We start from the raw sequence: 22,121 nt of genomic DNA, 5'->3' as shown, positions 1-22,121 counted from the left end.
TTCTTTATGCCTGGAATGTCCCTCGATCCTCACCTTTACTTACCAACATCCTATCTGTCTTTTAAAGCTTATTATTATGTATTCTATGAAATCTTTCCTAATCCTTCATATATGGGAAGTTACTAAACCGAGTTCACATATTACTCATGTACTTACATTAAAAATGCACGTAACAGAAGCTAATCTTGCCTGCTCAAATATAAGGGCAGAAATCCTTGCTTCTCTGATGCATTATACAGTACATGGTAGGTAATGTTTGTAAAATGTTGGCTCTCTAGTTTTCATTGTTTGTTTTATACCCTAAATTAGGGTCATAATGGGGCTGGCTCCATTACAGAATAAGCATTCAAGAAATGACTGAATGAATAAAACCAGTTCTTCGTGAGAGATACATGTTCATTCTATCCCAATTCCCAAATTCTTTCTCTGTTCCTCTTCTATAGGCTCCCAGACCTAATAAAAGGGATTGGTGGGAAGACACAACTTAGTTTGCACCATGTTTTTTTTTTCTCCTTTTTTTGGGGGGGTTCATTTTAGTAAAAACATCATATAAAAGGTATTGCAGCCCCTCTTCCCCTCCTAGGGGGTGGTCCATCAGATCTGCTCCAGTGGGTCACAGCTCATCATGAGATATGTGCAGGGCATGGTCACATAAATCTGCAGGGACAATAAACAATAAAATCTTGCAGACAGATACTACCATTATGCTGAGATATTTCATTGAAAACACACACACACACACACACACACACACACACACACACACACACACACAATCAGAATAATTCTAGCATCAAGCTGGCATACACACTTCCCAACTATTCTTTGGAGTATTAAATCCCCCCCAAAACTTCTTACCATTCCTACTCCCAAATCTCTCTCTCTTTTTTTCCCCCTGAGGCAGTTAGGGTTAAGTGACCTGCCCAGGGTCACACAGCTAGGACGTGTTATGTATCCAAGGTCAGATCTGAATTCAGGCCCTCCTGACTTCAGGGCTGGTGCTCTATCCACTGCGCCACCTCGCTGCTCCTACTCCCAATCTCTTTATTCCAGATGGGAACATGCCACTGAGACTTGGGGGAAGCAAATAAGAGCTGACTGCCGTGGACAGTGGAGCTGAAGGATAGCGAGGCAATTGTGAAGTTCAGGTCTCCAAGGAAGGAAAAACTCTTAAGCTACAGTCAAGAATGTGGTGAGGTGAAAACAGGGAAAACTCACCAGTACGTTTGCTACAGAGTCGGTCTTTAACATTGTCAGTCTCTCGGGAAAAGAACTCAATAAGCTCATCCTCATATTCTTCTACGATGCTCTCACACTATAAGTCCAAAGGACAAGTCAAAGTGAGGAATGCTTGCGGGGAGGCCTCTGCCCCCACCTCCAAAAGAGAAACTAAAGCAATAAAGACAACCCAGAACACCTGAAACCCCACTTCCCAGTGCTTGTTTGCCCTCACCGCAAACTTGAGGCTGGCTCTGATGTCTCCATCAATTCGAATGCCCTCCGTGTCCAGCTCACTAACTTGCTTGTCCCGGTTCACTACGCGTACATAATTCTTTCGATGAGTGGTAGGGTTAGCCTGTTCCCCATATTCCTTCATTTGTTCACAAACCCGTTCCAGCAGTTCAGTCAAGTGTGCTTCTGAGCGGGCATAGGGCACCTAGGAGAGCAATACATAAAAATCCTTTGCCAGGCTCAATCCCTCCCCTCTCTGTGCATTCACAGAGGTTATTTTCCCAAACTCACATCCTTCCTTTTCTTCTGAACTTAATTTAAAATTAATGTTCTCCAGAAAGCCTTCCTGATTAACTATTGTTACCTATATGCCCTAAGTACTGAGACCCAGTTTACATAATGTGTATTTTTTGTTTATTGCTCTAACAGTGGAAATAATTCAGCAAACATTTATCAAGCACCTTTTTGCCAAGGCAAAGACTTACATAGAATCTGAGATATTTTGATTATATAAAATCATTTCAAAGTGTATGTTGCTTTACAAATATAAGAATGTATACATATAGCTTAGGTTATCTTCAGTGCTTTCAGCCACTGACTTGATTAGTTCCTCCAATAAGATTATAAACTTCCCAACTATAAGATAGCACCTTTTTAATCTCCTAGTGTATTTATAATATACTGTTCTCAGAATAGAAGCTGATTATCTGCTTGTAACAAAGACACATGGCAGTCAAAACCCCCAACTCCATCTTCTCCCTTATTAGGTATAGCCAACTCTTTCTTATTCCCCCCCCCCCCAATAATGTTTCATTCACTCCTAATGAGATCAAAGCCCTCTTCTGCCAGAATAAATCTTCAGGCTCTGCCCAGAGTCAATGAAGCTATTCAATTATAGACAAAGTATAAATTACCTCCACAAATGACTGGCTGCCATCAGGGTTAATACGAAAGGAACCCATCTGGATGGTCTTCTTGGGATCTACCTGGGCAATTTCCCACTCCAGTTCATCCACAAGAGCCCTGCAAGCTGAAATTAGAGGAACAGAGGAGCATAAAGGATTGGCAACCTTAGAGATTATTTAAATCAATGATTTTTAACCTGGGATTCACAGACTCCCAAAGAGTACATGAGTACAAGAGGTTCTTGAAGTTGGATAAAAAAAAATTTAGATAGCTGTATTTCATTGATTATTTTCTTATGTAATTCTATATATTAAAAAAAGCTTAACTGTACAAACACAACTATAAAACTTTTCATACAAATAAAATTAGATCTAAACAATTGGAAAAATACTAATTGCTAATGGGTAGGCTGAGCCAATATGATAAAAATGACAATTAGTGCCATACCAATCAAATTATCAAAAAATTATTTTACAGAACTAGGAAAAAATAATAACAAAATTTATCTGGACGAACAAAGGCTCACAGATATCAAGGCAATCGATGAAAAAAAGTGAAAGAAGATGGTCTAACCATACCATTTCTCATGCTGTGTTATAAAGAGATGATTATCAAAACAATCTGGTACTGGCTAAGAAATAGAGTGGAATAGATTGTACAATTACATTCCAGTAAATGACCATAGTAATCTAGCATATAATAAACACCAAATTCTAAGCTTTTGGAACAAAAACTCATTATTTGATTAAAAAAAAAACTGTTGGGAAAACTGAAAAACTGTATGGCAGAAAAGTAGATATAGACCACCATCTCACCATCTTGGCCATTTGCCAAGATAAAATCAAAATGGATACATGGCTTACACATAAAGGGTGATAACATAAGCAAATTGTGAGAGGATGAAATGATTTTCTCTCTCAGATTTATAGATAAGAGAAGAATTTAGGACCAGATTAGATAAGAGAGCATTACAAAATGAAAAATAGATAATTTGATCATATAAAATTAAAGTTTGTGCACAAACAAAACTAATACACTAAAATTATAAGGAAAGCAAAATGTTTGCAAAAGTATCTCTGATAAAGGCCTCATTTTTCAAATACACAGAGAACTGAATCAAATTTATAAAAATATAAATCATTCCCCATTGATAAATCAAAGGATATGAATAGGTAATTTTCAAAAGAAGAAATAAGCTTTATAATCAAATGAAAAATACTCTAAATCATTATTGATCAGAGAAATGCAAATTAAGACAACTTTCAGAGTAGCTAATAAGACAAAAAAGGAAAATGTTGGATGCTGGAAAAACTGATCCAACATTTTGCAGAGAAATTTGAACTATGCCCAAAGAGTATAAAATTGCATACCCTTTATCCAGTAAAACCACTGCTTGCTAGGTTCATATCCCAAAGACATCCAGAAAAAGAGAAAAGGACCTATTTGTTTATATATATATGAAACAAACATATGCAATAAATATAAAATAATAGCAGTTTTTTTTTGTGGTGTCTAAGAATTGAAAATTAAAAATCAAAATCCCCCACCAATTGGGGAGTGGCTAAACAAGCTGTGGTATATGACTGTAATGGAAAATCACTGTGGTAAAAGAAATGATAAGCAGTATGATATCAGAAATGCCTGTAAAGACTTACATGAACTGATGCACAGTGAAGTCAGCAGAACCAGAAGAACATTGTATACAGCAACAAGAATATTGTGTGATGAAGAACTGTGAATGTCTTAGCTATTCTGAGCAACACAGTAATCTAAAACAATCCCAAAGGACTAATGATGAAGCATACTCTCTGCCTCCAAAGAACTGATATTGATGGAATATAGACTGAAGCATGACATTTTTTTCACTTTCTTTTCTTTTATTCGAGTCTTCTCGTACAAAATGACTAATGCGGATTTTTTTTTTTTTTACACAATTGCACATGTACAATCTATATCTGATTGCTTACCCTGGTGGTGGTGATAGTGTGTGTGGGAGTGGGTGGGGGGAGAGATTAGGTCTAGAACTTGGAATTTAAAACTTTAAATAAAAATGTTAAAAAAAATTTTTTAAAGAAAAAATATGATTTGAGGAGGGGGTCCACAGGCTTCTCCGGAATTGCAGAGAACCTCCGGGACCCCCCGAAAAGGTTGGGCTGCAAATAAAGCTCCTAGGGCCCCTGACCTCCTTCCCCACCTCCGCCCTGACCTTTACCTCCACAATGCAGGTCCTGGCTCCTCCGCGCCCACGCACTGCCCAGCAGGGCGGCCAGGAGCAGGGCCAGCCCCCCGCAGCCCGCCATGATCCGCGCAGGGCCGGCGCAGCTCCGTTTGCCTGCGGAGAGAGAAGCGACCGAGGATGAGCAAGGGCCCCCCTCGCCTGCGCTCGCCTCCCAGCATCCCCACGACTCGGCCCGGCCCGCTTATCCTCAATTCCGGTCACCCCCACGTCAGCTTAGCAGCTCGTACCTAGGAACCGAGCGCGGCAGATTGGGTTATTCCGGAGGTCTTAGGCGCCGCGCACTGCCGGGGTCGTAGGACTCCGCGCCTGCACCCTCGCGGCCCGTTCGCCCTCGTGGCCCGTTCGCCCTCCCGGCGGGGCCCAGCCTCCCGGGGAACACAGACGCCGCAGCCGTGCGGCTCGCAGTCCAAGCTCGACGGTTCTCGCGGCAATGGTAGTGTTTAGGACCCCGACGCCCGCTGGCAGGACCTGCGTGGCAAGGGAAGGCGGCAGCCCAGACGGAGGCGTGGCCCAAAGGGCGGGCGAGTGGGAGTGGCGAGGCCGAGGCCCGAGCACGGAGAAGCAGGGACAGGTGAAGAGAGGGTCCTAGGTGCAATCGCCAAGTTAGAACTACAATTCCCGAGCAGCTTTGCAACTCCCGGCAGCTCCCGCCATCTGGCATTCAGTTTCCTGTACATTTTCCCTTCCTCTAGTGAGAGGGGTGGGTCCTTAACGAGCAGGAACAGATGCTCGCTCCGCCTAGCTCCCCACCCCCGGAATCCCCACTTCCACTCCCGAATGTTAAATTACACTAGAATCCGATGCAAATAAGTGAAGGCAAGAATTCGCTGTTACGCTGCCCGCTGCCCCCCCCCCCCAAGTTGAGCCAGTTATACTCCACCACAGAGATTTTTGCTTTTATTTTATAAAACATTCCATTGCAGACAAAGCTTAGGAAGAGGGTGTCAGCAAGAGTAACCCTGCTGAGCTTTGTAGCCAAAAGATCATAGGCCTGGGACACGAAGGCCCTTTGGCAATGCCCTTGTGTTTTTGCTCTGGGCCCTGAAGCTGTACCTGCTGGATCCTCCATCAGATCCTCAATCCAGAGACACTGATCTGTCTTGCCATTGTCTGGCACTACTGTCCCTAGCCAGCTAGGGACTGAGTGTTCTGTTAACTAATGGTACTGCTGCTTCCTTTAAGGGCCAGTTTCCAGGCTTTACTCTCCATGTTGCCACAGGGATAGAGGGAGCTCAGCTCCTGCATATTTTATAACATCCTAGCTGCACCGAGGAAATTCCAACAGTTCTAATAATAGCACCATCAGCAGAGTCCCTATAGGTCTGAGTTGGGGCCTGAGGCTTGGGCCCTGTCCCCAGGGCAGTGCTGGAGCGGGGAGACAGAGGACCAGCAACTGGAGAAACCACCTCTCCCTGGTGCTGCTTCTGTCGTGGAGCCACAGAGCACTCAAGGAGGGGAGATGGAAAGATGTGGCTGGAAAAGAGCAGTCAGAGCGCCAGCACTGTGGAGAAGACGGCGGAATCTGTTAAGACATAAAAATGAGAACATGATCGTTCAAGTGAATGAAGACTCAAATGTTCATGCAGGGAAGAATTAACTTCTCAGATAAGGGTGAATCCATTCACAGGCATGGACACATAAAGACACAGACAGTATATGCATCCCAAAACGAAGCCAGCATTTCCTCTCTTCCAAATCTTACTTTTGGGGCTTGCCTGGCCATCAGGCTCAGGAACCTTCCAATCCATTTTTCGGCCCTTCTCATAAAGCCCCTTGAGCACTTTGTGGAAGGACTCTGGTTCGCTGCCATTTTTGCTTAACTCCAGATACTTTCGGTAAAGTTGAAGAGCTGTTCGGGCATCCTCAATGCTATCATGGGTCTCCCCTTGGATCTTGAGATCTGAGGAAAATAAAAGTGTTTTGAGTGTTTGGTAGAAGAAAAGAAGATCAGTCTTCACTATCAACCCCTCCTTTTCCCTGAAGTTTTCTTACAAAAAGAGCAAATTAATTCCCCTACAGCAGAGGTTCCTGAATCTCTTAATCATTACACAAAATGGGAAAAAAAAGCCCTGAATCAAAGAACCTGGGTTTAAATCCCAACATTGCTATTTACTACCTGTGACTTTGGGTAAATCATTTACCTTTTCTATACCTGGGGTTCCTTATCTGTAAAGTGAGAACTTGATTTTTTTTTCTAGGATGCTTTTCAGGTTTCAATCTTTAACTCTTATAATACGCCACTATTATACTTTGCCACCACTAACCAACTTCCTTTTCTCTTTCTTCCCCTTTCCCCCACTTCATTGCCCTCCAACAATTTCACCTTGAAGAAATGTAAAACATGGCCACTCACCCAAGAAATACCAAGCAAGGAAGCGCAAGGAGATCATTCGTTTTCGGGGCATGTGGAAGAGGTAGACAGTATCAATAACCTGGTCTTTGGGCACCTAGCAAATATGAAAGTGGGAAATTAAGAGTTGAAAAAATACAAAATGAAGAGTGAGACATTTGATACCCATCAACAGTACAAGGAGAGCCTATACTCTGGGGACATACCCTCTTCTACCCTTGCCTCTATATCCCCCTTCCCACACCAAATACTCAGGGAAAATCTAGTCCGAACCATGAGATTGATGACCCGGAAGTCCTTTTGCAGTCCATGACCCACAAACTTGACACCAATATCTATAAGAAAGCGAAGTTTCAGGTACGTAGACTTGAGAGTGGTAAGGTGTTTAGAGGAAATCTTAGCATCAAGGTCTCCAGGCTTTATCCCTGAGTACTGAGTCAAATAATCCACCACCTAGGAGGACAAAGAATGGAATAAGTCATCCTAGGAAATGGAGTCCCCACCAGCTTTTAAGATCATCAGCATAATTTCTTGTCTGTCCAAACTCTCAAGCCGCCTGGTACCTGCTCCTGTGTAGAGATGTAGTCATCAATGAAGGGGACACCTTCGTTTGGCCCTTGGCCCCGAACACAGGTGATTCTAGCCACTGACATCTGGCTTGGTTTGATGGTGGACTTGGTGCCATCACTGCGCAGCTCTGCCTCCTCCTACAAGAGTAGGGGAGAAGGTTCTTATAGTTTTGTCTATCCCTCCTCAGTTCCTTAGGATTCTGCTCCAAGTCCCCATAGATGCCTGGGCCCAGTTACCTCATTAAGGGTGACAAATTCAGCATCCAGGCCCACCAGGTCCCCGGCCTGTGGCATCTCACTCAGCATCAGTGGGATGAAGGTAGCATGGGTCTTGCGCTGCTTCCGGGCCAGTGAGGCCTCGGCCAGCAGCACGCTTGCTTCAATAGGGTTCTTGACTGGAGGGCAGAGGGGCAGACAGCCAGGGCAAGGATGGGGAGTGGTGAGGGGAAGGAGGCTCAGGGTGACTGGGGACTCTGAGTCTGCATCGTGGCCCCTCAGTAATCAAAGCACATAAGTAGAGGGAATGAAGCCTGGTGGACAGGCTGATGGAGAGGTCAAGCCAGGGAGTTATCAGGAAATACACAAAGTAGAGGCTGAAGAAGGGGCTGAGGGATGAAATAAGAATTTCAAAGTCAGGGTCCTAGTTCAGTTAGCTCAGGGCCAAAAGAGAGAAGAAGAAAGGGTATGAGGGTGTTCACAGCTTGTGGACAGATAGGAAGTCAAATACTGAGACTATTCAAAGGAAGTGGAGATGGTGGGAAAGCAATGGGGCCAGGCAAAAGGAGCAGAGTAGCTGGGTGGTTGGTGAAAAGGGAAAATCACTTGGCTCACTGTGGATAAGGACATCTGGCAATAATTTGGGCCCAAATCTGTGGATCTACATTCAAAACAAAAGCTCTGCCCTTTTAACCTTAACAAGGTCGATAAGCAGGAATTTCTACAGTGTCTCCTGGCATTAAACACTAATCCAAAAACTATTAAGAAATTTCCTTGATCTCTTAGCTGCCAGAGGGCCCAATTAAAACTACCCATATTATTTGCCCACCCTGTACCACTCACTGCTCAGGTTGTATTTGGTGTTGAGGTTCCTCTTGACATAATATAAGATGGCAGGCACCTTCCAGCTCATGTCAAATTGTACGGCTTCACACTGTGGAATGGAAGAATCAGTTACTGTCCCTGGCCCAACCTTTTGCTTTTTTCTCAACACAATTTGTTGCTCTTCCAAATCTTTGTTGTACAATAGCAAGCTATCCCTTTCTCCCAGGTGTGTGGCTGGGGCTTTTTTTTTCAGTGTCTTGAAATTAATACAGGTTGGAGAGAAATGAGAAGACCAACCTTATCCACAGGTTCAATAAGGAAGTCATTGAAGAGGTACCACTGCTGGTGAGTAACACCCTGTAAAAGGAAAAAGAGATAGCATGTGTCTGACCACAGTGGGATGAGAAAAGTACCATTATGGCCACCATTTTAAGACCCTCCTTCAATATCATACTACTGACCTCTTTGCGCTGGTGGTAGGTTTCCCCAACTTTGATGTGACCCACCAGGCTGCCCCCAGTTCGTGAATCCAGAATGTGTACCACAGTAGCCATCAGATCATACACATAGACGTTATCCTCCCCTTCCCTGAGTGGATTCTGCTGTGAAGAGAATTCCCAAGTTGTTAAGCTAAGTATAAAGGTGGGGATGGAGGGAGAGTAAGGACAGAAGGCATGGCTCAGGAGCCAAGAAAGGTCTTCTGAGATGCTGAAGTGGCTTCAAAAATCCCTCTTCCTCCAACACAGTCCTTGCAGCATAAGTACCTCATCTCCATCGGTCCAGTTGCTGACATCCAATCCCTTGTTCTTTGTAAGCTTCATCTGAATAGAGTATGGAAGCCAGACATTCTTTAACTCCTCAATGGAAGTACACAAAGGGCGCCCTTTTGGACTTCCTAGGTCCTTCCTGCCAGACAAGAAGTCAGGAAATGAGTTAGAAATTCTGCCTGAGATAATAGGAGTTATCTATTTCAGTATTCCAGCCACCAGTAGGAGGTAAGCCAGTACCTACCAATCAGCCAGAGCACTCTCTTTGTTTTTAGGGATCTCCCCACCTGCCTTCTTCACTGCCATCTTGAAAGCAAACTGGAGAGAAAAGAGAAGGTCAGAGTCCTCAAAAAGGCCTAGGGATAGGTCCCAATGATAGGAAGAAACCACAAAGTACTCTGGCCTCCCTGATTCTTAGCTCAGGTCCAGATCTTACCTCTGCCTGCAACTTCCAGAAATCTGCCTCTTTAGAGCTATTGACCTCACAGTTGATAACTAGAACATCTGGGAGATGGCGAATGTTGCGGGTCTGTACCTAGAGAAGGAAACTGGGAGATGAGGCAATCCAAGGCGTAGAAAATTTGGGCTGAGATTAAAAAAAAAAATCAGGGTTTGTATTCTTGGATTAGATTATCCTCCCCTACCCTGATACCCTTTATAGGTGCTATCCTGCCTGATTGATCCTAGAGTACACTGAATCACCAATGTAGGTGAGGAAGAGGACATAAATGGATCCTGGATGAGGCAGAAAGGTGTCCTGAAATCCAAGTGCTACTCACTGTGGGCTGGTACTTTTCACAGTTTTCACACCAAGCTTGTGTGTTCTGTTCCAGACAAATGCTTCTCTTCAATACTTGCGCAAAGTCGTAGTTCTTCATACTCTTATCTGAAGAAAAATGAGGCCAGTCACTCAAGTTGTCTTCCCAACTCTACAGTGCTCTGGCAATGATCATCAACTGTCTTTCCTCCTCCCTCCCATGCCCACCAAATCTGCCCAGGGTCATACCACTACTGTGGCTCTCTGGATAGGAGAGTGTGAAGAGCAGGGTAGAGGACACCCGCACCGTTTCTTTGCCACACCGGCACAGGCTACAATTCTCCACCTCACAGCTGAAGAGCTGCCCAATGACTGAATCCCCTGATGAACAAAAGCTGTTGGAAATCAAGAAGCACACAGTTACCAGAGAAAGGCATTTTGTGTACATGAAGGGGCTAAGAGACACACACCTGAGGGGACCCCCATGCTCTTGTTTTGTACCTGCCTCCTGCACCTCTGTAGGCCTGAGGGCCTTCCTGTTCCTGCATGTCTTGGTGTAGCTGTGTCAAAATAAAACGGTTCCACCTTTGGATGAGCCTGGCCAGATTGCCCTTGCCTGAAACCTCGTCTGAATCTGCCAGGATTAAGCCAAGGGCTGAGGCTTCAGGGATGGTGCGGAATGCTCTCAGAAAGTTACTGCCCTGTAAGAAGAGGAAGGAAACCAGAGATAGCTTCTCAATCCTAGGAATCTGGGCACCGAATGCCAAAATGAGGCCCTACTTGAGTGGCCTCTAACCTGACATGGATCACCACGAGAAAGGTCCAGCATGTGGAACAAGAAACCCAGCTCACAGCCCAGGCAGAACTCCTTCTGGCACAGGTGGTTCTGGATTAGACAGCGGACAGGCTCCAGGAAGTATAAGACCTAGAAGGAAGACAAAGAACTCTAGAATGGGGAAAAGCCAATGGCGCAGAGCAGAAGCAGAATCACAGAAGAAGTAGAGGCAGACATCGTAAGTTTGTGTGTCTTGGACCTCTACCCCAATCTGGTCAAGCCTTTGGATGCCTTTTCAGGCATAATTAAAGGAAATGCAAAATTTCGATTAGAGATTAATGAAAATAAAGAAATATTTTTTTCCCCATCTAACTTGCCATACTCCCTGAAAGCTATCCAAGGGTCCCAATTAAGAACTTTTATTCTAGGAAAAGGAGTGGTAGAAGCAGGGAGAAATGAATAGAGAGCGAGCTTCAGAATATAACTGTAGGCATATTTATAGTCAGTGGCCCTCAGTCCTTACCTGGATCATGCAATTACAATAAGCATTGGGAATGTGGGGTTCCAGCCCAGCAAACAACGTCTTATTGTAGTGCTTGAAGTCAAAATCCTCTAGACCTAGCTTTGAGTATTTGATGGTCACCTGGAATGAAGAAAATAACCCAAGTGAAAAGTGGGGAGAGCTCCCAGATAACATTTACACATCTTCTCTAAGTTCTGAGTGGAAGACCAGGGGATGAGGAGGGAGGAATCCTACCATTCCTGCCCAGTGAACTTGTAAGACAGGTCAACTACGTTGGCCTCTCCAATCCTTTTCTACTACAATGCTTCTCTCTGCTTCCCTGCTTTTTCCCTGACCCCACACCTTTCGGTACTTTTTGGAGACCATGTAGAGATGTGGCTCTTCTTCCCGCCCTATGGGTGACTCAGGAACCTGGTTGAAGTTGTCAAACTCACTATCTAGTTCCTTGAGGCGGTAAGGAATCTAAAAGAAGAGAGAAGCACACAGGTAGGAAATCTCTTATCACCTCTGATTCTGACATTATCTTCCTAACCCCTTATGACCACTTACCAAATCTGATCAATAATCCTTTCTATTTCTACACTGCTGGTTCAGGCCTTTTATCAATTTGCAATTTGATTATTCAATAATTTCCCAACTGGTTCCTTGATGTCAGTTCATCTTCTATCCTCACAACTGAATTAGATCAACCTCCCTAAAACATTGTTTTTTCCTCAGCTGTTTACTGTTTAAAAGATAACAGTCTAAAATCTTTACCCTGACATTTGAGGTCTTCCATAGTGAGCATTCAAAAAATATTCCATTTTACTGAAAATAGCAACTATGAGGTTGTTAGAGAAGTAGAACAGAAGGGCAATGAGGTTGTCTTACAGGTAAAGGAAGCTGGAGTTGAGGCCTCCCGGTCTCCCCCTTTCATCTCCTGTCATACACACCTGGTTACGAAGCCTGGTTCGGGGATTAGGTGCATAGCCAATGAAGCCCACCTTCTTCATGGTGCGCAGAATCTCTGCATCCACTGGTGGTGCCCGCCTACAATGCAGCATAGCTCTGGGGCTTAAAGGGTCCTGGGGCCCACAACTGCCCAATCCCCAAGTCCCAGAGAAAGGAGATAACAGAGGCCAAAAAAAATGGGGACACTAGCTAATGGATGGGACAATGACAGAGCAAGAAAAAGAGAATACCAGTATCTTGGTCCCTCCTTCCATCTGATCCAGGTAAGCAATTTACCTGGGCGCAGGAGCAGAGTTGGCAGCTGGCCAGTCAGAGAGAAGAGTGTCAGTGGTGAGTGGAACTGGGATGAGGGAGAGAGGCAGTAGATCCTGGTTCCAGTCCAGGGGTGGCAGTGAGTCAACAAGGCAAGGTAGGGCAAATTCAGTTTCACGGGAATAGGGGTTGAAAGTTGCCTCAGGGGAATCAGCCCAGAGGTGTACACAGCCCTCTGAGTCCCCAAAGGCTAGGGCTTGCTTGCTAGCTGACACATCAAATGTCATCAGCAGAGGTCCCACAGGATTCACATGGAAGATATCTGCTGGATTAGCCAGGCCTGTGGGCTCACAAAACTGGCATTGCCCTGGAAAGAGAAAAGTGAAGACACTGAGCCATGTGGAAAAAATACTGAAGTCCTATCCACCTAGCCTTTGGTAACACTGAGAAGGGCTATGTCCTCATTTTGGTGATGAACAGAAATTTCCCCACCTTATCAAGTAACAGCAATGACCTGTTATTACTAAACAATACCCCATCTTTTTCCTCTTCCTGTGTCCCTGGGGGAAGGAGAGAAAGTCAGGGATAATAGCTTCAGGTTTGATCCTACAATCTTGCAGAGAGGCTCCCTCCCTTGTCCCAAGGCCAGGGTTAGCTATTCTGCCCTTCCATTTCCCCCACTTCATCCCTCTCTTCCATTACTGAGCGAGCACCTGTCTGTGAGATGATGGCAAGGCGGGAGGTATAAGTGGGGATGAAGCGCAGGAAGGCAGGGTCAACGTGCACTTGTAGTGGTGTAATGGCTCGCATCATTCGCAAATCATAGACCTTGAGGAATCGGTCACAGGCCAAACCACTCAAGCGGCTAGAGAAGCCACAGGCTGCCAGCAGGTTGCCATGCACATCAAAGTCTGACAAACTCCCTGAGAAGGCATCAAATTCATGCTCCACCTTGAAAGTACGAAGATCCCGAAGGGATACCTATGAGAGGAATACTGCAATCAACTACATCAGAAAGAACTAGAACGAATGGTATCTGCCACCTACTTATTCCTGATGGGAAGAGTCAGACCTCAAGATCTGAAAAATCAGCTTGAGAAGAGAATAAAAGAAGCTGAGAAAGAGAGGGACTCAGAGATTATTAAACTTCTGCCTTACCTCTATGGTTCAGCTTCTTAAACTGAATGTGGGGGGTCACAAGATTATGATTTGTTATCAGTAAATATTCAATGGTATACCAATTTTATATGTCTATATAGCTAAAGCCATGTAAAAATTTCTCAGGTCAAAAGAGGTTGCAAGTGAAAAAAAGTTTAAGTCCTATTCTATAGCACTTAGCATAATGAAAAGGAAAAAGAGCAGCCAAAATCTGAAAGAAAATGATCCAGAGTAAGACACAAGTAGATAGGAAGATAGCACAGCAGTTGGGCTCAGTTAATCACCTGGTGAGATAATTGGAGAATTGGAGGGGGTGGGGGGAAAACAAGCACATTAATGCACTGTTGATGAAGTTGTGAACTGGTCCAGCTATTCTGGAAATCAATCTGGAACTATGCTCCAAAAGTTACTAAACTATGCTTTATATTTATTTCTATAATATGCCATACCAACAAGGAGACTGAAACTACAACCCATATGTACAAAAATATTTATAGCTGTTCCTTTTGTGATAGCTAAGAACTATAAATTAAGGGCGGAGAAGTGCCTGTCATTTAGGGAATAGCTGAACAAATTGTAGTATATAAATATAATGGAGTACTATTATGCCATAGTAAATTATGAAAGATATGGTTTCAGAGAAACCAAGAGAAAATGAATTGAACAGAGTGAAGTAAATAGAGCAAGGAGAACAATGTATACAATCACAACATTGTAAAGACAAACTTTAGACCTGTGAACAATGCAATAATCAACCATGATTCCAAAGGAATGATGATAAATGGTGCTGCTGCCTCCTTCCCTGCTTCTAGGTGATAGATTCAAGAAGCAGAACAGAACAGACATCTTTGGACATGGATGATGTGGTAAATTTTTTTTGCCCGACTGGGCATGTTGGTTATGAGTTTTTTTCTTTTTAAATTGGAGGTAGATGAGGGAGAGAAAAAGCACCTTGCCGGATGTGTGGCCACAGAAGAAAAATCGACTTGACTGCCTCATGATGGTGATGCCTGGGATCTCCACAGCATACTAGGGAGGGAAGCAGAAGGAAATGTCTAGGAACAGTGTCCCCTACACAGCCTGCTTTCCCAGCAGAGCCCAGCTCCACAGCCCCTCCATGCCTGTTCCTATGGCCCCTCTGTCCCTGTTCTCTGTGGTTCCTCTGTGCTTATCCCTATCCCTCTGTGCCTGGCCCCCTGGCCCCACAGCCCCTCCATGCTGTCCCCGTGGCCCGTGGCCCGGCCCCTTTGTACTGTCCCTGTGTCCCTTCCATCCCCTTCCCTGCAGCTCCTCCATTCCCGGCTGGTACCTTCTGTGTTTCCTGGACAGTGTTGAGGTCAATCTCCAGCACATGGTTTTGCAGTCCTCCTACCAGCAGGGTGCTGCTCTCGGTCAGGAGAAGGCTGTGCATGTCTTCGCTCTCATCCAGGCTGTGGAGGCAGGGAAGGAGTGAGGACTTCCTCAAGTTTCTAGCCTAAAGCCCCCAACCACAGCACAGGAAGTGACAGCTAGGGAAAGAGCTTCAGATTTTCCCTATCAGTTCAGGCACAGGGAGCCACTTACAGGTAATCAAAGATAATGAGTCCCCCACGGGCCATATATTTTAAGTTGTTCTTAGTAAGAAAAAGAACACCATTTTCCAGGCTCTGGATCTGCCGAATGTCATCACTGCCATTGACTTGGAAGGATGAATAGCGCTCCAGGGCTGGGCCAAAGAACGAGGTGGCATGGCCCTGGAAGGAGAGAAAAGGCCCAGTCACAATGCAAAGTCGCGACAGCCAGCTCCCTCTGCTTCCCTTCACCATATAGCACATTGAAGCAGAAAAAAGAAATGGACAGAAAAGCAATCTATCAATTAACATTCATTTACTAACAGTCTAGCCCAAAAAAAGCCTACTGTGTACCAAACACTGGGGAGACAAAGACAAAAATGAAAGTCTCTGCCTTCACAGAGCTGATATGCTATTAGAAGAGGCGACATATGCACACAAACACAGCACACATTTCTGAAGGGGCGAGCACCAGCAGCTGGGAGTGGTCCCTGAGCAGGGCTTTGGAAAAAAGAGTAGTCTAAGAGGCAGAGGTGAGGTGGGAATGCAGAGCAGAGAAACTCAGTAATATGGGGAAAGTAGAGCAAGGCAGCTAGTTTGGCTGACTGTGGGGCAGGAGCATTACATATCAAGGCTGGGAGGGTGGGTTGGGATCAGGTGTGAAGGGCTTTAAAAGTTAAATAAAGGGGTTTATGTTTTATTCTAGAGACATGAGGGAGCCACTGGAGCGTACTGAGTAAGAGTAACATAATCAGACCTGCACAACAAGAAAAACTTTGGCAAGGGAGAGGAAGAGGGGGAGAAGGGAAGGGAGAGGAAAAGAGGACAAAGTTTCCATTAAATTAGTTCGGAAATCAGAGGATATTTATAGCAAAGGATTGAGAAATCAGTCTGGCTGTGGAGGGGAGAGATCTCCAGTTGTAGAGTCTAATGTTTTGTAGTGGTGGTGGTTTTTTCCCAAGATGGGAAAGGCAGGCACGTTTTAGGCAATAAGGGAAGAAACCAATAGATAATAATTATTAAATCGGGGGTAGGGGGATGAGGGAGGTAGGGAGAAAGGGATTACAAAGGCAACCTATTAGAGAAAATAGGAAGGGTGGATCAAGGATAGATGTAGAGATGTTGGCCTTGAAAACCACTTCTTAATCAGAGACTGGAATAAAGAATAAATATTGGGGATGTCCAAGGGTTTTGAGATGTAGAGAAGAACTGTCTCCCTGTCTGCTTCTCTCTTCCCCCACCATAAAAATATGAAATGAGACTCTTTGCCAAGAGTGAAGTTTGAGAAAAGGAGAGGTTTAGACAGTCTCTGTGGAGATTGAGCAAAAAGGTTATTTTTTGAGATAAGAGAGTACCTGATCTGTAATGATCTAGTATCAATTCAGAATTATGATTTCTTCCAAATCTTGAAGAGGAACAAAGGAGATGGATGGTGGTAGTTATCCAAAAGTGACTTTTGGCAAGGTGTAAGTACTAACAAGAGTAGGGATCAAGGAATTGTCAAGGAGGGGATAGGTTAAACTGGTTACTATAGGTTTATTAATGGGAAGGGAGGAAAGTGAAGACAAATCAAGGTAAGAGGTTGGGAAAGTATTAAGAAAGGAATAAATTGATGAGTAGACAGAACAGGCTTACAAAAGTAAAGTGTAGGAAAGAGATGGAATGATAGGAAGTGAGAAAAAAGGGATTTTGGAGGTTTTCATCATTGAAACCAACCACTTTTGGGTAATGCCAGATCTAGAATTAGGGTTCTTTGTGTATATGTAATATCTTACATATGGGATGGAGGGAAGGATTAAATCATAACAAGCTACTGCCAGAGTTAGAAAAATGCAAACATCCTTTTATCTAATAATCTATTATTGGTAGTATGGCCTAAAAAAAAATTTCAAAAATCTATTTGCTCAAAGGTATTTATGACAATGTAATTTATTGCAAAAAAGACAAACAAACCAAGAACAAAAACTGAAATCCAAAGATTAGGGAATAGAGGAACAAACTGAAATGTTAATGTAATTTTTAAAATCACATTAAATCAAATAAACTAAATTAATATCACACGAAAACAATAAATATAGAAGACATTTGAAAATACTGTTAAGTAAAAAAGCAGAAAAAGATTAGTACGTATTTACTGTGACTATAATAGGAAAATATACAATGGGGTGAATGAAGATAAACAACTGAAGAAGTTAATTTTTCAAAAAAAGTTTAAAGAAAAACTTAATTGGTTTTGTTATGATTTGAAGCAAACAGCACATTATTTATGTAAAAAAGAGCTCTGAATTAGAAAATCAGAAGACCTGATTCCAATTCTACCATTTATTGGCTGTGACCTTCGGCAAAAATCACCTAACTTCTCTGGGTCTGTTTCATCATTAAAATAAGATGATTGTATTAGGGGATCTCTTAAGGATCTTTCTTTTGAATTCTATAAACTTATTGGCAACTGGGGTACACAAGTCCACGTCCTAATCAATGAGTCTACCAGCATTTATTATCTCTAGAAAACTATGTAAATTGGTTTAAAAAGGGACAAGGAGACTTAAATCATGGATTTCATCCAACATCGGTTAGTTTTTGTTCCAACCCCTGAAACTCCCATCTTGGAAATTTTTTATCAGTCATAGGGGGATTGGGCAAGAGAATGGACAGATCAGCAGAAATATATTTTTGAAAAAGCAACCTCCAAAGCTCCAGTGGTGTCCTGGGAATGTTATTTTCATATATAAGAAATAACACATTCTTTACTGAGCTCTAAGAGTAATATGGTAGTATGTTGGGCACTCAAGATACATAAAAAATGCACTATTTACTAACCACTAAAGATATGGAGAACACTGTGATAGGAACTCAGGGAGTTTCAAGTAGTTAGTTAAGATCCCTACTCACAGAACACAAAGTACCTGATCTCTGACACATTAGAATTCAAAATAATAAAAATGACACATACATAACAGACATTTGAATAAAAGCTAGCTAAGAGGCACAGTGGATAGAGCACCAGGCCTGGAGTCAGAAATACTTGAATTCATATCTGGTCTGGGACATTTCCTAGCTGTAGGACTGTTACCTCATCTGTAAAATAAGCTGGAGAAGGAAATGGTAAACCATTCCAATAACTTTGCCAAGAAAACTCCAAATAGAATCACAAAGACTCATACATGACTGGACAACCAAAACAGGTATAAAAATACTATGTCGGCCTAAGTACATATGTGAGAAGGAAAAATAAATAAGATTTAAATAGCTGTAAAACAATTGGTGGAGTTGATTGGGGAATCTGACCAGAACTTGGGGTAGAACCTTGCAGACATTAAATCGCCCCGGGGAGAAGGACACCAAATCACTTCCAAACTGTCCCCTTCCCGGTTCACCAGCACCAGTACCCACTCTACCCCTACACCAATCGCGGGCAGCTTTCTGCAAGGTCCTTGGCCCTCATACCAGACAGACAACTTCCCCGTCGCCCCTCCAAGCAAAAGTCTCTTACCCCATGACTCCCCACCCACAGCATCTCCTCGTGGAGGTCGAAGTGGGACACGGACACAGGCACGCCCACCTCGGCCACCACGCTGTGCAGCTCCGAGTAGACGCCCTCCATGATGTGCACGGACTCCGGGACCGACAGTGCCTCCAGGGCCACTCCCTCGGGGTCCAGCTCCACATTCTGCAGCAGACTAGGGTTCAGGTGGGCATCTAGGACGGGGTCCAGGGTGGGATGCAGGGCTGGGGCATACTCCGTCAGTCCAGGATCCAGGCCCTCAAAGTTCATGACGACAGTCGAAGCAGGCAAGGTACCCCCACCCTCCCGCCCCGACCCCTTCTACTGGCCTGCTCCCACCTTTAGTAGGGTAGCCCCTGAGGGGACATCCTGGTCTGCTGGGGGAGTGGAGGAGGAGTGCGTGGCCCGGATGGGAGGGGGAGGCGGGCCCAGCCGCGGATGCCTAGCCAGAGCCCCACTGCGGGCTTTCCTGGGGACCCGAGTCGGCTAACCCGGGAAATCAAGCAACCTCCATTACCAAGGGGGTTTTCCACCCTCTCTCTACAGACCCTCACCTCCTACCGTCCCATTTCTTCCCTGGACCTCTTCCCCACACACTGTCTTTCCTTACCGCCCACACCATCCCCCCCCTTACCTGCCTGGCTTAGCCCTGATGCACCTGGGGTAGGGGGGAGGACGTGGGAAAGGTGGGGGGCGGAAGGGGGTGGAAGTGGGAGGAAAAGCTACCCAGAATCCTTTGGGAGAAAGGGGGACAAGGGATATAAAATTTTCCCACAGTCTGAGGCCTACTTGTTACCCAGAACCCTCTGGGCGGGAAAACAGGAAGGGGCGGGGATAGGAAAAGCCATACCCATAATTCTCTGGGAAAGGAGTGGGTGGGGGCAAATGATTAGCTCCCGAGAAACCACTGGAGAATACGTAGGAGCGGTTACCCAGAATGCGCCGGGGGTGGGGGAGGGGAGAGGGTGGAGCGTCAGGATCCCGGGAGCTGCGTGGGTTCCCGAGACCCTTGACGCGCTGACTGTTGTCCCCAAGTCTCGAGTGACGGATGCTTCCGGTCGAGGGGACGAGATCAGATTAAGGCAGGGAAAAAGCCAGTTCAAGGAAAATGTCTCCGCGGGAAATCCCAAATCTTCTCAATGCCTCTTGACCTGCCTAACTCTAGAAACTTTCGGAGCCGATCAGGGCCAATCAACGAGTGGCGTTTGGGGGCTCGAGCCAATCAGGCTGGGCCGGAAGCGCACTTCTCGGCCGGGGCAGCAGTTGTTGCTTTCGAGTTGTCCCTGCTGAGACGAGCGGAGCAGAGAAGGAAGGGGGGAAGGAAGACAACGGGGTACCGCCACGGACTTCTCGGTCCTAGGAAAAGACGCGAGCACAGTACAGGCTTAGTTCCGCCCGTGGGAAACGAGAGTGCAAGGAATGCCCCTATGGTTGGGAATTAGATCTGGGTACGAGCGTGGACGAGGAAGAACCTCGGATGTGATTTTAGGAATTCTAAACTGACTTTAGTGGGCAAGTCGCTTCATCTCGGGATCTGTTTCATTGTCAAATAAAGAGTTTGAACTAAATCGGGGAGTTCTTAACTGGGGGTCCCGCAAACAAAACATTAACTGTGGATATAATTTAATTTTTCAAATGTTTTCATTTAAAAGCAATTTTATGAGAAGTTTTCACAGGTTGCGTTCTCATTTCTCCCCTGCCCCGCGTGGAATACTCCCCAGTTCTGACCACGTACCTGCCCTGCTACCTTCAAATCCCAACTAAAATCCCACCTTCTACAGAAGGCTTTACCCAACCCCTCTTAATTCTAGTGCCTTCTCTCTGCTATATAGCATAACTAGAACGTTGCATGGTGAGCATCTGGGTGGTCAGAGACCTTTTATTTGCCTTTTTTTTTTAATCCCCTGAATCTAGCACAGTGGAGCCTGATGTTTATTGAATTGAATATTGTCAAAATCTTTTCACAAAGTTAAGAACTTCTGGACTCGAGAAAAATTTAAAGCAACACAACAAAAACTTTTAAGAGAAATAACTTCGAAACTAATGAATGCAATCAACTAACCATGTCTCCAGAAGACCTGGAAATAACTTTAAAGGTGTGATATTTGTTCAGACACAAGATGGGAAAGGGAACATACATTTTAGATAATAGCCATTGGATGGATTAATTTTGATTGTGTTAAACTCCACCTGCTGCCCCTTTTATGTTTATAACTGGGAGGAAGAAAGGGAGGTAAGGGGGAGTTAATGATTTTAATAATGTCTTAAAGGGCTCTTGTAATATTTTAAATTCACATAGTAGTTCACATAGTAACATGACAAGCAGAACTGCTTTGAAAGAATTATGTATTTAAAGCAAGTAGTGTGAAGTAGAATTCAAAGTTTCATTTGCAGTCCTGTTGGGGGGAGCATGTTTTTGAAAATTCATTTTGTTCTTGAAACTTAGCAATAAATTATTATAAAAGAACTTATGGACTCTGGACTAGATTTTGCCCATGGTTTCTTTCAGCTCCACATTTAATGATCCTATGATTAATGAGTCCTTAGCCACGTTGGGTCCTGTACATCCTGTCTTTTGACTACTCTCCTTATTCTCCAGTGCATACAGTACAAGGATAGACAGGCTGCCATAAAACTCCCATCAACTTTCTGCTCTTCTTTGGCCCCCTGACCCCAAAACTTCATTGGCATTTCCTATGGTTTCCAAAGACATGAAAGAAAAAAAGGAAGTGGGAGTCAAATAGCTGCCCAACCCAAGTGACTACATCCTCTACATTGCTCTCCCAGGAAAGAGGAGGAATTCCTGTCTAGCTGATTGGTCCTTCCCCAAACGCCCTGGAAACATTCCCAGGGGACAGGGTTATGCAGCTGGGAAAATTCCCTCAGCCCTAGGAGTTGAGTTTTCCAGGAGATAGGAGTGGAGTAGGGCTTCTTCTCTTCAGGACGCTGACTGAGATATTCCCCTGTCACCTCCACTAAAATAGTCCAACAGATTGAAGAGGAACACCATGAGAGAAGACTTCTTATAAAAATGTTCCAAATATGCAGATGTACTCCTCTACTATTACTATTACAATAACAAATATTGGTATTATTACTGTTGTTATTAAAAAGCACATAAGAGACACATGAACAGATATCTCTATACATAAGAGTCCAGACAAAATTTTCCTTTCCCCAGCTATTGTGACCCTAAGATAAACTACATCTTGATGTGGATTTAAAATTTAGATTTCATAGAAGGGTTTGGATGAAAAGATCCCAAACTAAGAGAAAACTTATTTGGAATTGGCAGTTAATAGTTAATAAACATTGTGTTAAGCCCC

General features: G+C 44.3%; 2 protein-coding genes and 1 long non-coding RNA gene across 4 annotated transcripts; 1 reads left to right on the top strand and 2 right to left on the bottom strand.

Annotated features, from left to right (window-relative positions):
- Positions 1–375: 375 nt before the first annotated feature.
- Positions 376–4,940, bottom strand: CNPY2 (canopy FGF signaling regulator 2). Its single transcript, XM_051961621.1, has 6 exons — positions 4,825–4,940; positions 4,571–4,690; positions 2,367–2,482; positions 1,454–1,657; positions 1,219–1,315; positions 376–657 (listed from the first exon to the last, which is right to left on the bottom strand). The coding sequence occupies exons 2-6, from the start codon at positions 4,656–4,658 to the stop codon at positions 614–616; spliced, it is 549 nt and encodes a 182-aa protein (XP_051817581.1). The 5' UTR covers positions 4,659–4,690; positions 4,825–4,940; the 3' UTR covers positions 376–613.
- Positions 4,941–5,481: 541 nt separating this feature from the next.
- PAN2 (poly(A) specific ribonuclease subunit PAN2) lies at positions 5,482–19,642 on the bottom strand. Of its 2 annotated transcripts, none has more exons than XM_051961620.1 (25): positions 18,784–19,642; positions 15,304–15,473; positions 15,050–15,170; positions 14,692–14,769; positions 13,296–13,563; positions 12,607–12,949; positions 12,312–12,408; positions 11,722–11,841; positions 11,380–11,499; positions 10,878–11,006; positions 10,583–10,782; positions 10,331–10,476; positions 10,104–10,210; positions 9,761–9,859; positions 9,569–9,642; positions 9,322–9,463; positions 9,019–9,156; positions 8,855–8,914; positions 8,576–8,666; positions 7,754–7,911; positions 7,511–7,654; positions 7,221–7,400; positions 6,951–7,044; positions 6,300–6,497; positions 5,482–6,119 (listed from the first exon to the last, which is right to left on the bottom strand). In XM_051961620.1, the coding sequence occupies exons 1-25, from the start codon at positions 19,063–19,065 to the stop codon at positions 6,085–6,087; spliced, it is 3,594 nt and encodes a 1,197-aa protein (XP_051817580.1). In that variant the 5' UTR covers positions 19,066–19,642; the 3' UTR covers positions 5,482–6,084. The 2 variants fall into 2 exon arrangements, with proteins under 2 accessions (XP_051817580.1, XP_051817579.1); XM_051961619.1 differs by having other exon boundaries at positions 9,019–9,159; positions 18,784–19,639.
- LOC127538097 (uncharacterized) lies at positions 18,901–21,262 on the top strand. Its single transcript, XR_007947674.1, has 2 exons — positions 18,901–18,981; positions 19,961–21,262. It is a non-coding gene; the product is annotated as an uncharacterized LOC127538097 (long non-coding RNA).
- Positions 21,263–22,121: the final 859 nt, after the last annotated feature.

The sequence above is a fragment of the Antechinus flavipes genome, chromosome 5 (assembly GCF_016432865.1).
Source record: "Antechinus flavipes isolate AdamAnt ecotype Samford, QLD, Australia chromosome 5, AdamAnt_v2, whole genome shotgun sequence".
NCBI lineage: Eukaryota > Metazoa > Chordata > Mammalia > Dasyuromorphia > Dasyuridae > Antechinus > Antechinus flavipes.
This window is presented reverse-complemented; position numbering and strand designations above follow the sequence as displayed.